The sequence below is a fragment of the Sinocyclocheilus anshuiensis genome, unplaced genomic scaffold (assembly GCF_001515605.1).
Source record: "Sinocyclocheilus anshuiensis isolate Anshui unplaced genomic scaffold, SAMN03320099.WGS_v1.1 scaffold412, whole genome shotgun sequence".
NCBI lineage: Eukaryota > Metazoa > Chordata > Actinopteri > Cypriniformes > Cyprinidae > Sinocyclocheilus > Sinocyclocheilus anshuiensis.
Window position 1 is genome coordinate 2,070,851 of NW_015558661.1, and position 16,624 is coordinate 2,087,474.

The 16,624-nt window shown below is 36.5% G+C and overlaps 3 protein-coding genes across 4 annotated transcripts; 2 read left to right on the forward strand and 1 right to left on the reverse strand.

Annotated features, from left to right (window-relative positions):
* The first annotated feature begins 320 nt into the window (after positions 1-320).
* LOC107681101 (DNA damage-induced apoptosis suppressor protein-like) lies at positions 321-3,025 on the forward strand. Of its 2 annotated transcripts, XM_016477261.1 has the most exons (6): positions 321-369; positions 571-697; positions 890-1,051; positions 1,138-1,243; positions 1,341-1,407; positions 1,484-3,025. In XM_016477261.1, exons 2-6 carry the CDS (start codon positions 585-587, stop codon positions 1,651-1,653), a joined length of 618 nt encoding a protein of 205 aa, XP_016332747.1. In that variant the 5' UTR covers positions 321-369; positions 571-584; the 3' UTR covers positions 1,654-3,025. The 2 variants fall into 2 exon arrangements, with proteins under 2 accessions (XP_016332747.1, XP_016332745.1); XM_016477259.1 differs by lacking the exon at positions 321-369 and having other exon boundaries at positions 386-697.
* A 688-nt stretch (positions 3,026-3,713) lies between these two features.
* On the forward strand, positions 3,714-12,935 carry LOC107681148 (pre-mRNA cleavage complex 2 protein Pcf11-like). The gene is made up of 16 exons (XM_016477329.1): positions 3,714-4,086; positions 5,991-6,116; positions 6,371-6,553; positions 6,668-6,829; positions 7,061-8,061; positions 8,161-8,344; positions 8,438-8,675; positions 8,863-10,220; positions 10,315-10,366; positions 10,486-10,602; positions 10,744-10,858; positions 10,984-11,167; positions 11,313-11,468; positions 11,557-11,649; positions 11,739-11,774; positions 11,947-12,935. Exons 1-16 carry the CDS (start codon positions 3,919-3,921, stop codon positions 12,157-12,159), a joined length of 4,386 nt encoding a protein of 1,461 aa, XP_016332815.1. The 5' UTR covers positions 3,714-3,918; the 3' UTR covers positions 12,160-12,935.
* Positions 12,936-13,946: 1,011 nt separating this feature from the next.
* LOC107681094 (coiled-coil domain-containing protein 90B, mitochondrial-like) lies at positions 13,947-16,603 on the reverse strand. Its single transcript, XM_016477251.1, has 9 exons — positions 16,059-16,603; positions 15,866-15,985; positions 15,501-15,604; positions 15,319-15,420; positions 15,101-15,142; positions 14,920-14,991; positions 14,769-14,822; positions 14,517-14,631; positions 13,947-14,281 (listed from the first exon to the last, which is right to left on the reverse strand). Exons 1-9 carry the CDS (start codon positions 16,153-16,155, stop codon positions 14,226-14,228), a joined length of 762 nt encoding a protein of 253 aa, XP_016332737.1. The 5' UTR covers positions 16,156-16,603; the 3' UTR covers positions 13,947-14,225.
* Positions 16,604-16,624: the final 21 nt, after the last annotated feature.

Sequence of the window (16,624 nt, forward strand, 5' to 3'; positions counted from 1 at the left end):
TCAGAGTTGAGACAGAACAATGTCAACTAATATAATAATAATAATAAATGTACCTTTTGTAATGTATCTGTTGAAGATATTGAACATTTATATATATATATATATGTTTGTATTAATTTTGCGTTTTTGTTGTTGCTGTTGTTCTGTTTTGCATGCTTTGAGATGTGCAACGTTTCCCTGTTTGCATTGTACTTTTGTGTGATGGAACTGAATAAAGGGGGGAAAAAAACACCTTAGCAACCACCCTGAGTACCTTAGCAACTGCATAGCAACACCTTAGCAACCACCCCAAGAGGTGGCGATATGCTCAAAGATTGCAACTCGCCATAAAACCAAGAAGAAGAAGAACGAGGAAGAGAATCGTGCTTGGTTTGAAACTCAAATTTTGTAGCTCACTTTTTTGTTTCTGGTCTTTTTTCATGAGATCATTTTCTTTATTGTTGTATGTCTTTAATAGATTTAATTTTAAAAAATATTTAAAAAGTAATTTAAAATTTGAGTCCTCATTTTTTTTTGTATTTCCTTGTAGAGAATAATGGTATTGTGTTCATTGTTTGTAAACCTTGCCAGTATTTTAAGCACTCATGAGCAACAGACGGGCTCTGGTGAGTTGCACAGTGCTTTCTCTGCAAGACTCTTGTTTTGTGTATCCATGCTGCAAAGGCTGTCTATCCCGATTAAGTCAGGAAAGCAAAAGGTACGTAGTAAAATTAAGTTAATTTTTTATTACAAATTATGTTGAATGTACTTTAAATGTATTTTGCGAATGTATCATTATGTGTAATTACTGATGCTATAACAAAATGACTATTATATGAGTGTGTGTGTTTGTGTGTTAAATTAAAAAGCATCTGAACATTATGAATAACTTCTGAATCATTATCTTTAGGGCTATATGTGGAAGATGTGGATTCACTTGTGACTTACAAAACGTTGACTACAGATACAGACTGTCATTTAAAGTGTCCAGAAACCAAGACATATTTGGTGTGACAGTATTCGGGGGCTGTTTAAATCCCTTCTTTGGCATTACTGCTGGTGGCCTTCAAAGGTGTGTTTTAAAGCATTTACAGATTTTTAACATCTTGAATAAAATTTCTGTTGATTCATTGCTGATATAAAGTGTGATGTTTCCAGATGTATTGATTTGGAGAAAACTGAAGGCACACATACTGTTCAACAACTCCTTGTCAAAGCTGTGGAAGACTGCTTTATAGGAAGATGTGTCATTTTTGGATTGAAGGTATGGAGTATGTCTTCATTTAATTTGGGGTGGAGCTGGAGCATCAAGATTATCCTCTTTTTATTAATTTTGCTCATTTCTTGTTCCTTCCTAACAGGTCCCTCATAATGTTGCCACTTCTTCGCTGTCTGGACAGTTAGTGGCCTGCCAGATCATTTCTCCATGTGAGTCTTTGATGGGATGTACTGTAATTGGTTATTTTAAAAACCTCCTGCGAGAAAATTCTCTCTCTGCCAACAGTATCTGTCCATCACAACAGAAAGACTCACAAAGTTCTCAAAGAAATGAACTCAGTTTTGATTATACTCCTCCATCATGTGCAAAGTTGGATTCTCAACCCAGCAATGAAGGATTCACACTCTCAGGCACATGGCAATCACCTGGGTTATGTTTCCCCCCGGAAGAATTAAGTAATGATGTGTTACAGCAGTCCAGAGACTGTGATCGTAATATTCTTTCACCAAAGAACGAGGAGACAAGAACATGTAAATGCACTTCCCAAAGCAACACCAGTCATTTGAAGCATGTTAATTGTATACAGGATGAACTGAAGAACGAAACACAGAAGAGTCACAGGAAATCTTTTTCCTCGAGCTGTGACATGTTTGAATCATCAGTGCATTTGAACAGTTCCACTGCATGTGACACTATAAGTCCACTTAGCACCTTGTCCTGTGGAAATAATACTGAAATAACTAAATCCGAATGCCTTGTAAGAGCTAAAACCAGGGAAGAATATGATGCACCTTTACACGAGAAGTCACTTTATAGTCTTGATTTAGAGTACGCACCTTTATCCGAAAGCTTACAAGATTTTGTCAGCGTGGAGCCTCAGATATCAGAGATAAATGACACAAAGGAGCTCAGTTCAGGTAAAAGTGATCAAATGATTCAAGTACAAAATAGATGCTCTCTGACTGAAAATTCAGCAAGCATCTCAAAAAATATACCAATGACTCTTTGTAGCGAAAAATTGTCCTCACCAATGTGCAATGTGAACAACATAAGTTGGAATGAGAACAATGAAAATGACTATCCAGAAAATCTTGAAACTAAGATGAACAATGCTGAGATCCATAAGACTCCCACTCTTTTGTGCACTACCAGTTCTTCAAAAAAGATGATTCCTTTTAGTCCTGACATTACATGTGCATTTAATCGCTCTACAAGCAACAGGTTGTCGAACAAAAAAGGACTCACTTTAAAAAGAAAAATATTAACTAGGAGCAGACCCTCCGTGGCTTTTTGTTCAGTAAACCATGAAAAGGGCAAATATTTCAGGCACTGTGCACAAAGTGAGGTCCATTCTGTAAATTGCAAAGTCAGGCAGGAACGTATTGTGTTTGATGACCATGAAGAGAAGCACAATTGCTCTGTAGACTTGTTTGCTTCTGGTGAGAGCAGTATGGACATGAACCTTTCGGATGTGACAGAGATTTCTAAAGGCAATGAACCAAGGAATGTCAATACATCAGAGCCTGGAGGTTCGGGTTCTCTGCTTTTTTCACCATGTTTGCAATCCACCCCAGTTTCTTATTATAACAACTCATGTGGACAGAAGACCAGGCGAAGCCAAAAACGTGTAGACTCACTGTGCTCCGGAAAAATTAAATGTGAATTTAAAAGCAAGATCATAGATCTGAGGTTAAGTGATAAAAGACAAAAGGTGGATCAGTTGCCGATTGTTGGGTCTACTGAGAGTTTCTCAGGCAAGTCTGACATGCAGGATGCAAGTTGTAATTTGTCTGTAAATGAGTGGTCCAAAGATCTTTTTGAAAATTCATTTTGAATTAAAATTAAGTGAGATGAATTACAATATGTGTTCTGTTTAGTAATTGTAAATAAACAGTTTTGTAATTGTTAATAAACAATTTTGAATGTTTGAATGATTTATAAATGTTTATGGAAAAATTACAGTTTTTATTATTATAATGAATACATACCCAGAATTGTATATTCGTATGCATTTATATTATGTAATCATAATTAAAGACTCAACATGTTTAATTATAAAAGTTTTGATTTAAAAATATATAATAAAAAGGGTGAGAAAAAAAACAGGTTTGTCCAATAAAATCGTGTCCATTTTGCTCAGCGTCACGTCTACCAATACTTCAGCAACCTTGTTGTATTCAAAATAGACGATTAAAATGCCAGACAGGTAGTGATGGGTAGGCCTATTTCCATACGTATGTTCTTACAGCTTATTGAACCCGCTGAACCTCTCCTATGCAAATTATCCTACAGTTTCTCATTTTTAAGGTGATGACGACATTGTACTCGCTGTTGTGATTTTTGTTGATTTATTGAATTACTTAATTCTGATAGGCTCTTCTTGAAAATAATAGTTCTGTTTTGACCAATGGCATTGAGCGCAAAGTCTTCATCGCCCAATCAAACGCGAGCGTTTCAGTGCAGCCAATCGGGAAGCAGTGACGCGCGTTCAACTATAAAACATTCAGATGACGCACAGTCTCCGCTGAAGTACGACGGACATTTTGCAAAACGTTATCCAAACAGAAAATATCGTTATTTAAACGCAAGACGCGAGGAGCTACAGCACGACATTCGACGTACAGAGGAAACCAAGAGGAAATACAGATGTTTAAGAGAACTGTGTTGCAGTTAATGTTTGTATAATAGTTTATATTGTGTGGCGACTCAACGGCTCAAAGATGTCGGACGAAGGCGCGAGGGAGGACGCATGCCGCGAGTATCAGTCCTCGCTGGAAGATCTGACTTTCAACAGCAAACCGCACATCAACATGCTCACCATTCTAGCCGAAGAAAACATCCAGTTCACCAAGGATATCGTCGCAATAATTGAAGCACAAATTGCCAAGGTTTTTATGAAAATAGATTTATTTTTGTTTCGTTTCAGTAATCGTCTTTTAGCTCGAGTGCGGCTAGTTAGTTAAATGACGACATGACATGAGGCCTGTAACATGGCGGCTGCGCGACTAGTTCGCTAACCAAAATAAATCGACGTAAAACATGTTTTGATGCTATGTTGTTTATCATGCCAGTATTTTAATAGCAATCAGAATCTACTGTTTTTGTAGGTCGGAAAAGTCACACCACTTCACATTCCCAAATTAGGCCAGTTGCAGCAGCGTGTTTATCTGCTTGTTGGGTCACAGCTGCTCATAAAGTCGGACTTACTGTTGACGCATTTGGCTTTAAGTGAATAATCCATGTTTTACCTTGTCAATAAGCTTATCGTATAATGATAACAGCCCGGTGGCTTCACATACAGTATTCGCTATTTATTCATTTAAACCAATGTTACAGTAGAACATACGTTTTATTGTTCAGTGTTAATATAGATATTAATGTAATTTAATTGCATATGGTTGTATTAATCATAATTTATCCATAAGAACCCTACATAGGAAATATGCAACATTTCCGTGTTTGTAATCAGCGCAGCGACCCGATTCATCGTCGTTGTGTAACGTTAGTTAATTGTGTACTTTGCATAGCAACTTTGTAAATATGAATTGATTAGAAATATAAGGTGCTAAGACACACCGTGTTGATACCAACAATTAATCAGGAATAAGTTTTTGCATACTCGTGGCTGTAGTTATGTCATGTCACCAGCTGGTACACGTGGTTTGCCGCCTATGTACATAGATGGATGGGTATTATTGGGGAAATTCGTGGAAAGTTTTCATATCCTTGTTTATGTTTGCATCCTATTTGAAATCTTGCATTAGTTCGGATAGTCGTGTTGGGCTGCTCTGTGAAAACGAACACGCCTGAATTTAACGTTTTTAATACAAATGTGCGCCATTCAAATTTCTGTGTACTTGAACCTATAAAGGGTTTGGGGTGTTAGATTGCTGAGTAATTTTCCATTCTTTACTGCAATGTTAATAAATGGTATACAACTGTGACAATAAACTATGTGAAATGTCCTTTTGTCTTTATTTCCCAGTGTATTTTTTGTGGTAATGTTTGCTATGTTGTTTTCATTCTAATCCAAGTGCTCTTTAATACAAAGACATTTGCATTGGTACAGTGTCCATTCTAATGACATTCCAAAACTGAAAGTGTAAAAATTGCTTTAAAAAAAAAAAAAAAACAGGATTTTACAAAAACTGTGCTTCTCTCTGCACTGGGGCATGTTGGTTACAACTTGTCAAAAATCTTTTTATGGACTTGTGTAAAATGTAAAGACCAAGAAGTGTTTCATTTTTTTTCTCCCCAATATGAAGATCAAATCTAAACTTGAATTTAAATGGATCCCGGAGTTGAATTCCTGGTCAAGTACAAAAAAAAAATACAAGTGAAAAAGCTTTAATCCTTTTTTTTTTTTTTTTTTTCTCCCCACTTTAAAGGACTTGGGCTTCTTGCTAAAAAAAAAAAAAAAGATGCCAATAACTGAAACTGAATTGTACTGACAACCTAACAAAACTATTTTCTTGATGGACTGAGCCTCGAGTGAAGAGTGAACATTGAAGAATTTTTTAAAATGAAAATATTCCTGATTTTTTTGTTCCTGCATCTGAAACTTTTCCCTGATTTTTGATGGATCTGGTTTTTGAGGAACTTTTTTTTTTAATTTTTTTTTTTTACTGCAAACAGTGGACTTCCCCTTAAGTGCTTGATTTTTGTTTTCTGTGCCAGTATTTTTAATCCAACGTCAACCATTTAATAACCTCAACAAACAAACTCTAATTTTATGTAGTTGTGCATTTCTCCCATGTTGTTTTCTAAACTTGTCAGTTTTCTATCACTTTAGGCACCTCCTGGTGAGAAGCTTCCAGTTTTGTACTTAGTGGATTCCATAGTGAAGAATGTTGGAGGGGAATACCTTGAAGTGTTTGCTAAGAACCTAGTCAATTCCTTTATTTGTGTATTTGAGAAGGTACTTAATTCTTTGAAATTGTGTCCATGATGTTACTTCTGATTGAACGTCATGTGCTCTTTGTCATTTAAAATACTGCATTGTGCTAATTCATTTCTTCAACTTGATTAGTTTATTTCGTACCTTAATAGTAATAACTTTCAGTTTTTGTTCAATTTTTTTGAATGGTCATCTACGTAGTTTTGTCAGTGTTCTTTTGAGAATAAACAGTGGAGTCAGATATTCTTTCCCCCCTTTCTTTTGCTTCACTTTAGGTGGATGAGGCCACTAGAAAAAGTCTCTTCAAATTGCGTTCCACATGGGATGAAATTTTCCCCTTGAAGAAACTATATGCACTAGATGTGCGTGTGAACTCGATAGATCCTGCCTGGCCTATAAAACCATTGCCACCAAATGTGAATGCCAGCATACATGTCAACCCAAAATTTTTAAAACCGGTAAGCATTTAAGGAGTTCTAGCTATTACTATTATTTTTTTTATTATTTCCTAGAGGTGGGAAGAAATGTACAGCCATGGTTTATCTGAAATGTGTGCTTTTCTCTTTGCGTAGACTGAAGAAACATCTCCGAAGCCTCCTCCACCACAACCTCCAGCTCAGAGCCTGAAACAAGAACAATTGATAAGGCAACAGTTGCTTGCAAAGCAAAAGCAGTTGTTAGAACTTCAGCAAAAGAAGATAGAGCTTGAACTTGAACAAACGAAAGCTCAGTTGGTGAGTTTAAAAGTCATGTGCTTTATAACAAGACAAACTAGGAAGCGCTGCATGTTAATATTTGAAGTTTTTAGAAGTATAAAACTAGTTTTCTGTGATGTGCCAAGCACAAGTGATATGTAACAGCAGTGCATTGGAGCTGTAGTTGGTCTAATGCAGTTTGACCAACATTCTTCATACTGCTTAGATATAACTAAAACACAGAATTGCTCCCCTTTTTTAATTCTCAAGGCTGCCAGTCCTGCTATTTCTTCAAACCACCATGTCGGTGCTCCTGCACGTTTCAATATCTCACCAAAAGTCACTCACACGGTTCCTGCACCACAGACCAAACCTTGGCCTCCAGCACCATCAGAAAAAATGGCAACCAGAGATCCTAGATTAAACAGACTTGGTGCAACTGTAAATGCAAAGGATCAAGTGATGCATAAGAAGGAGAGTCCGGTCATACCAGGCTTTCCGACTACATCAGAAAAAAGAGGACAAGTCTCAGCTGAAAGACAGAGTAAGTTGGAGAAGTTGAGGATTCCAAAAAAGGATAACTCTGCAGTTGAGGAAAAGCCTAAATCCAAGTCGGTGTCACCATCTGGAAAAGGCATCCTTGTCAGACCCAGAGGAATGGAGTCTGAGCATTCAAAAACTGCTGAAGTGAATAAGAAGGACCCAAGGCTACATAAGCAGATGCATGACAGGACAGATTCAAAGGATGAAGATGTCCGAGAGAAGAAAAGAAGTTCAGAGAAGAAAGATAGGGATGAAGGTGTTAAAAACTTGGATCATCAGAAGTCCAGCAGCACCAGGGCCAAGCTTATAAATGGCTCTCTAAACAAGCATGAAAGACTTGAGACATTTCTGAAACAAGAAATTAAAGTGAACAAAGCAAATGTTAGAAAAAGGTCTCGGTCAATATCCCGTTCACCACCATTGCATTCTCCCAAAAGAAAAGAGAGGCGATCATCTCCAAAGAGAAAAACCAGGAGTATTACTCCACCCCCCAAGTCTGGAAAGGCTAGGATAAGTAAACATTCACATAATGATGATGCTTTTTCACAGTCGAGTCTTAGAGATGAACGTGCCAAGAAAAATGCCCCAGAACCAAGACGATCAAAAAGGCCACTTGATGATAGAGCTGCTGATCAGAAAGATGGACCACATCTGAGAATTTCTCCTGCAGAGCATAAAGACACAAAAGATAGCAAGAGATGGAGGAGTGGATGGGAAGAGAATAAACAGTAAGTGGCTTCATCTTTTAAATGTCAATACTTAAACATCGTTTGTCTTTCTATTGTTGAACATGTAACCTCAATCAGATTAATAAACTGCCTTTACAGTCCCAAACAGTCAGATTCAGATCTCTCACACGGACGACTAGGCAACCAGAGACACAAGACATGGAACACTAATCAAAGACCGTCCACACCTCGTATACCTAAACAGCATCGCTTGAGTGTTGATAGCAACATACAAATACCAGAAGCACTTAATTCTGCAAGTAAACGGGACCTTTTAAGAAAGGTGTCTTATCTTTTTGTAGTTTTGGAATAAATTTTTCCTTTCTAATACATAATTAATTTACAATATTTCTAAACTGGACATTTTTCATTTCAGGCTAGCAAAAGTCATGCTGATGGTGAAATAACCAGTGACGAATTCCTCAATGTAGCCCATCAAATAAACCAGCTTTTTCAGTATCAAGAGGAAAGACAGCGGTCTGACTCTTGGGATGAATCGTGTGATGAGGGAGTATATCAATCAAAAAAGAAACAAGAAGGAGCCATGTCTGATGCAGAGCTTTCTTATCTTGAGCATAAATCTAAGTTGAGAAGAACACAGCTTCAGCGTCCAGGTGAGATTTGTCCTGTTTGTAAATACTGTGTGAGTTGTAGCACATTTTAAATATTACCTAAAGTTTAAAAATTATTTATTTATTTTTACAATTTCACCATGGCATGTAATATTTAAACGCCCTAGGTTGTTGATGATGTTGGCGTTTTATAGATAGTCTAAACTTGAATTATTGTCCATCTCAACAGTGCAAATAGAGGGCCAGTCACCTTTGGATGTAATGTTCTATCAGCTTCAACGTGAAATGGCCGAACAATACAGTGAAAGCTCAGGAGTGCATAAAATGTCTGGTGATGCCATAAAGCCTGACCGCGAAGATCCTAGAAGAACCAACAGGCCTCCATCATGTACAGGTTCCACATTCAGAAATTCACCAAGTCCAGTCAACTTAGACGGGACCTTTGGAAAATCCACAGGACTGCCATTTGAACGGTCATCATCTCCAGTTGAAATGGATCAACAACCAGGAGACATCAGCCCACGTTTTGAAAGTCCCAACAGTGTGCACTCTGGTACAGGTCCAGATGATGGTCCTATAAATGTAGAGGGTCTTTCAATGCAAGATAATTTCTTGGAACTGGGAAGAAGTGGACAAAACCTTGATGAATCTCCTGGGAATACACCAACGCACTCCTCAGAAGGATCTATGGCACAGGTGAACCCGCCACGGCATGATGGACCAAATATTTCTCAACGATTTGATAGATATAAGAGTTCTCAAGCTCCCTTTGATGGGCCACCTAGCCACATGAGAGAGCCACGGTTAGATGGTCCTCCAAGACCTTATGTTCCTCCTCCTCGGTATGAAGGCAGTACAGGGGGATTTGATGGGTCTGGTGGACCCGTAAGGTTTCCTGGACATCGCTTTGATGCCCCTCCCCGGTTTGAAAGATTTCCCAAAGCCCATGAAAGACCTGTGAGATTTAACAACCCACCAGTATCACACAGGCCAGTGAGGTACACAGAGCCTCACAACAGGGTGAGATTTGACCCTCAAGCCCCAATTCATTATGACCACCCAATGCACCAAAACAGATTTGTTAATCCACAAAGGTTCGATAATCTTCACATGCAACACGGTCCTCCAGGATACGAGGAACCACGGTTCCCGGCTAGACTAATGAATTATGATGAACAGCAGGGTGCAGTTAGATTTGATAGTCCATCAGGTGGGATGCGCTTTGAGAACCCGGTGCAGCCTGAACCCTTAATATTTGATGCACCGCCTGTCATGCCAAGATATGACCCACAAGGTCCTCCAAGATACTGCGGTCCAAATATTCCAAACCAGCTGAGACCACAGGAGCCAACAATATATGATCAAACTCAAGGTCAAGCTCCTGTGATAAACCCTGCTGTTCCACCTCCTAATTTCAACATGGCACCCATGAACACGTATGGTGGCCCAGCCCAACAGTTTACCATGCAGCAAAATGTTTCTCAAGCATCTAACTTCAGTGTGACAGGCCCTACATCATCGGATTTCCAAGGTTCATTTAGACCTGCTCCATTCCCTGGTCCAGGTGTTGGAAATGTTCCTCAGCCTGTAAGTATTCCTTACTCACTTTTGAAAGTTAAAGAGTGTTCTTTTTGTTAAGCATGGAAATTTAAAGTTTAGTTTTTGTCTTGTGAATTTTTAGATTATGGGAGCTCAACCCTTCATGCCACCAAACCAAATATCTTTCCAGCCTGGTAAGAATGTGTTTATTTTATTTGTTCGCATATCCTGAAACAGAATTATGCACTGCTGTTTGTTTTGATTGTGACGTCTATTTTAGACCTATATTATAATAAGTGATTTTTTGATTCAGGTTCCCAGTTTCAGCAGCCTGAGCCCGAGCCATTGAGGCAAATAGATGTGAACGATCTGTTGTCAAAACTTATATCCACTGGAATAATAAAACCTGCACAAACAGACTCAACGACTGGTATGCATACTGTATTATATTAATATTATTTATTTATTGCTAATAATATTATTAATTTCTTACTGTTGGACAATTGAATTGCGTCAATTGTAGTCTTCTATTTCAAATGAGCCTAATTAAAGATTTATAAATCTATTTTAGACTCTACTTCAGCAAGTCAGACTTTATCTGTGCCTGAAGAGGAAGAGGAGGAGGAACAAGAGGAAGATGAAAGTGTCCCAGATATGACTGGCTTTGTTTTGGAGGACATGAAACTGTATGTACATATAGTATCTACATACTCTCTGGAATTTAGACTCAAGTGAATCTGACAGAAATACTTTTATTATTGTGTGACCGTGAAAAATGACTTAATGACACCAGATGTTTTGTGTAATTTAGGAGACACGACAGCATTATCACCAAACTCTATACAGGAATCCAGTGCTATTCCTGTGGCATGCGTTTTACTGCATCTCAGACAGATGTGTATGCGGATCATTTGGACTGGCACTACAGGCAGAATCGTTCAGAGAAGGACATCAGTAAGAAAGTTACACACCGTCGGTGGTACTACAGTCTGACGGTAAGCTGGAAACAATCCTGTGTCATTTCTTTTTTTTCTTTTTTAAAAATGTTGTATATTGTCAGAAAATTGTCACAGAGAACGTAAATGGAAAAAATCATGGTTATCTTTTTTTTTCTTTTTTTTTTCTTCTTTTTTTTTTAAGGATTGGATTGAATTTGAGGAAATTGCTGATCTTGAGGAGAGGGCAAAGAGTCAGTTCTTTGAAAAAGTTCATGAAGAGGTTGTACAGAAAACTCAGGAAGCAGCCAAAGAGAGAGAGTTCCAGAGCGTAAAGGCTGCAGCAGATGTCGTTCACGAGGTTAGACGATGTACACAGACTTTGTGATAATTCATAGTATTAGAAAAATTGTGCAAAATTAAAGATTTCTTTATTTCTCTCTCCTCAGCTGTGTGAGATTTGCCAGGAGCAGTTTGAGATGTACTGGGAGGAGGAAGAGGAAGAGTGGCATCTGAAGAATGCCATCAGAGTCGATGAAAAGGTAAGAAATCCACTAATTAAAAGAGCAGATCAAATGTTGTGGCTTTGGTGTTTGATAAAACGCTTAAATTGTTTTCCCTTCTCTTTTAGACATATCATCCCTCATGTTACGAAGACTACAAAAATGTAAGTGTTGATTTGGATAATGGCATCTTATCATGCATCACATATTGAAGTCACATGGCTGAAACTGCTGTATTTATAAGTAATCTGCTTTTGTGTAAAGACTTGTGTGAAGAAAACACTTTCCATCTTAATTTTCCTTTAGTCAATTTAAATGCTTCCCCTTTTTCTGTAGACATCCTCCTTTGTGGACTGCACACCCTCACCCAATAAAATGCTTACAGAAAACCCTTTAACAGCTTTCATAAAACAAGAGCAGGGTGATGAGGTGTCATGCTCCAGTATTAAAGAAGAGCCCTCCGAGGACAATACAGATGCACCAACGGTAAAAGAGGAGGTTCAGGTTAAGTTAGAAGGAGAATCACAAACCAGTGCAATTATTTTCTAACTATGCTGCTCCTTAGCCACCTCTTTTTGTGGTTACTTAAGCTGGTCTTTTGTGTTTTGTAAAGAAGGATATTTTTATATTGCAGAGCTCTGGGGCCGGGACCTCAGCTAGTCACTTTAAATACATTTTTGTATTTGTATTTGCCTGCACATTTCAGGTATTTTTTGCCATGTGAATGCCCAATGAAATGTACTGTGAAAGATGTACGTTTGGGGTAAATGTATATGTATAATTTAATTTATAAATAAAGATATTTTTGGTATTCTTTGTGTAGTATTGATAAAAAAAAAATTTGAATTTGTTGTTTTTTTGTTCTCCATGAGACATTTGTTCTGACTTTTGGAGAATGGTGAATGGTGGTTGAATACTAATTTATGAATGACTTTTTGTTTTGCCTACACAAAAAAAGGGAAACCCTTTTCAGTCATTGATAATTCCCTAAATCCAGGATTGGGGCTGATTGTAAATTATTAATAGTTAATGGAACATAATTTACTATGAGAATTTCCCTGACCTCAATATGTAAATAGTTATTTCAGTTTACTACTGTATTTGATTCAGAGTAATGCATTTAATTGAAAATGGAAAGAAAAAAAAAACGGTGGTTTTTTTCTCTTTTTGCAGAGGTTCAAAGAGCAATTTTGGTTTATTCAGAATATTCAATAAAAAGATTTTGAGGAAGAAATGGTGTCTTGTGTGTAAAGTGATTATTGTGTGCTTTTTGACCGATTTACAGTTGTCAGTTTTGTGCATAATCCTAAATAAAGTTTCAGTGCTAATGGAACCTTCTCTGTTCATTTATTTGATTATGATTTTTATAACCCATGACTGCTTAAATGTCTCACAAAATTAGTTACAACCACATTTTTAGTTCATCTGTATTTTAATATTTGTAAAACAACATGTAATACATAAAATTGTCTTAGAATTAAGCATAGTTTCCACAGTCTAAAACCGTTAAATGTCTTAATTTACTTTTTTTAGAAGAAAATAAAACCTTGGTCAACCAACATGCTAAACCGCTGTTAATACTCCTACATGACTTATTTTCAAAGATATCCTACAGTGATATGAATAGAGCTCTAAAATCCAGAACCAGTGTGACATGATTAGGCTGGTGGTCATGGACCCTCAAGATGGACATTGTTGATTCATATGTATGTATTAGGTGTGTCGTGGCGAAAACCTGATTTATGTTTGTGCTACCTTGTAACCCATGGAAAAAATGTTTATCCTAATAAGTATTACAAATTTCATCACATGCGTAGCTCTGTGGTTCAATATATTAAGTGAAATGACTGCAATATATCAGAAAAAGCTTTTGGATAAGGTTGAATAACCCCTATACAAAATAGGACAGAAAAAAGTGGCATTATCCGAATTCTTTATATATATAGATAATATTTGTCTTCATGCATACAAACATGCTCACAAAATCTTTTAACACTTCAAAAACATTTTAATTGAAAGGTTTTTTTTTTGCACTTGCATGAAAGGGAATAATGTTGGGAGATATCTTTTAAAAACTGAAAATGCCAAACTGCCTTTATTGCCAATATTAAAAAAAAACAATTGATAGAATTTATGTCATACTAAAGGATAAATATATTGGTCTAAAGCAGAGATGCCCAAACTAAAATTAGCCCATGATGACCTCTGATTTAGCCCACCGTATCATATAACAACTCCAACAAAAAAAGGAAAGACAAATGCCATTAAAGAATATTTTCAATTTTAATTTATATTTTTGTTTTACCTTATTATTGCATTTAAATGTAGAGAATATAGGCATTTTTTTTATTTTAATATAATATATTTGGACATAATGCAACATTTACTTTTCGAGCCACGGACCTCAAACAAGTTTGATTTTTGGCCCTTCGTAGTTAAACATTTAGGCCCCTCAGATCTAAAGAAACTTAAAGAACACATTTGCTCACATAAAAAAACGTAATATTGAAATGTAAAAATATAATAAAATATATATACACCTGTATCATTAAAACAAAAGACAGAACTTTAAAGATAAAAACTCCAGACATTAATTCTCTACTGTTTTGTGAGATTCATTTCCAGAAGCGATAGAATCCCAAAGCAATTGCCAAGCAGGTGAAGATGCATGCTGTGAAAAAAAAAACAAAAAAAAAACATGATTCAATTTAACGTTCTTGGTGCCCATAAAAAGAAATCGCATCAACAAACAGAAGAGCCACTAACAAAGCACTTGATTAATTCATTTGGTCTGTTATCAAATTCAGTGTCTTATCTGCAGGACTTCCAAACAAGTCACTGCTAAGTCAAATATGTGAAGAGGTACAGTAGCTGTCATCTGTCTGAAAAGCATCTTGAGTACATACCTGCAAGATATCTAATCGTCTCTAGCTTGAGTGATTCCAGGAGGGTTTTCAAAGAGGCAACTTGTATGTCTATTTTCTTTGAGGTTTCTATGGCTTCACTTTCTATATCTGCATTCTGAAAAAAGAACTTGACTGTAATAATGTTATATTTTTATATGAATCATGATAATAAAAGCATTATGCAATTACACTGAATAGAAAATCTTACTTGTAATCATAGTTCAAATGATTGTGTTGCTTTGTAAACCTTACCATTTTTTGGAACTCTGTTCTAACTTCCATAAGTTTCTTCTCTTGTTCTGTAAACTGGAATAAAAAATAAAAAAATTGAATTGGTTGAATGTTACAAAAAAATTATACAATACAAACTTACACAAAATGGTAACAAGTAATGTACTCATACCATGTCTGTAACTCTACTTCGCTCCAAATTAATGTCTAACTTTGCATCTGCTCTGATTTTTTGGCTTTCTTCCTTCAATGTAAACATAAAAAGATAAATAAAGCGTATGTTAAACAGAAACAATGGTAATGTGCAAAATAATTTTTCAAATTCACACAAACTTCTATCTACTTATACTCACCAGTAGTCTGTTCTTTATGTGCTCCAGCTCTGCTTTCATTTTCTGCATGTAAAATAATTGAGAAGGTAAAGAACTGAATAACACTGTCTATGACACATTTCAATGTGTTACATTAGTATTAATACTTTGTGGACAAACAGGTTTTTACTTTATATGGTGTGTTCTGATTGTAGAGCCAACAACAAAGGATGAAATACAGGTTAAAACTTTATTCTTACTGCATTTTCAGAGCGTAAATTGGCAAATTCACTCTTCTCCAAGATAACCATGTCTTTCCTGATAGCATCTAGATGAGCCATGATTTGTTGTAGAGCTATTTCCTAGACCAGACGAAGAAACCATATCATTCAATAGGGTTCTTTATTAGTCATTTCTACTGACAGTTTTGTTGGCTGTATACCTGATGGGCTCCAGTGACCATGTCTCTGTATACGATGTCCATATTGGCTGTAGTAAGAGTCACCAGTGCTGTGACAATCACTTCTGCCTGCCTCTTTTCAAAGCCTGGATTACATATGCAGAAAAAAACTGCTTAATTTTTGGCAAGATCTAAACAAGCATTACATAATTAATGCATTTAGTAAATGTAAAATATCTATATTAAGCTTCCATTTGTTTCTCTAAATCTTAAATATAAGACAATTTTAAAAAATACAACAAATAGTAAAATTGTCATTCGTTTTAACCAATAAATATTAAAATGGCTTGCCATACTGATTAGAAACCTATATACAAAGTATTTTGGCAAGTACTTATTAAGCATACCGCTGGTTTCCAGCTCTTTCACGAGCGCATGAGAGTCAAACGTGAGTTTCCTCTGCTCCAGAGGCGTCAACTCCACTTTTCTCACATCATATGTCTTAACAGCAGTCGTTTTACGGAAACCTAAAAGGAAAAATACGTCTGTAAACCCTTGAAATGTGCAACTTACTGCGCTGTATCGTCGAACAACACTTACCTCTCTGATGAAACATTGGTTGGATGTTGAGTTGATGCAATTTTAACATCGAGGAGAACTGGTATTGTCTCCGTATAAACATTCCCCAGCATGACATTGTTATATATAAAGTTATATGGCTAAACTAAATAACTATATGATTATTTATGTGGGATGTAATTGTTATACGCATCTAACCTATACTTTTTGTAAACTGCTCAACAACAGCCAAGACGAACTCTTGTGTGTGCCCTTCCTCTGTCTGTCTTTCCAGGGCAAAACGACACACCTTTCAGGGTCAAATCGATTAGCACTGTCTTAAAACACTCCTAATCTGTTCGTTTACTATATGTGGTTTCCTATTTTGGTACACTTTAGATGACGTTTCGATAGATTGTGAAGAAGGTGGACTTTTTCTTTTCTTTTATTTTCTTTTTGATGGTAGAAATAGAATAAGCAACTAGAAAGGCAGTTAGCATGACACATATACCAGGCTTAGTAGCCCGGATGTTGTCTAAAAATTTGTCATGTACGATGGTTCTGAAGAATATGTTTCAACTTTTAACTATTCACTATGTATTTTAAAT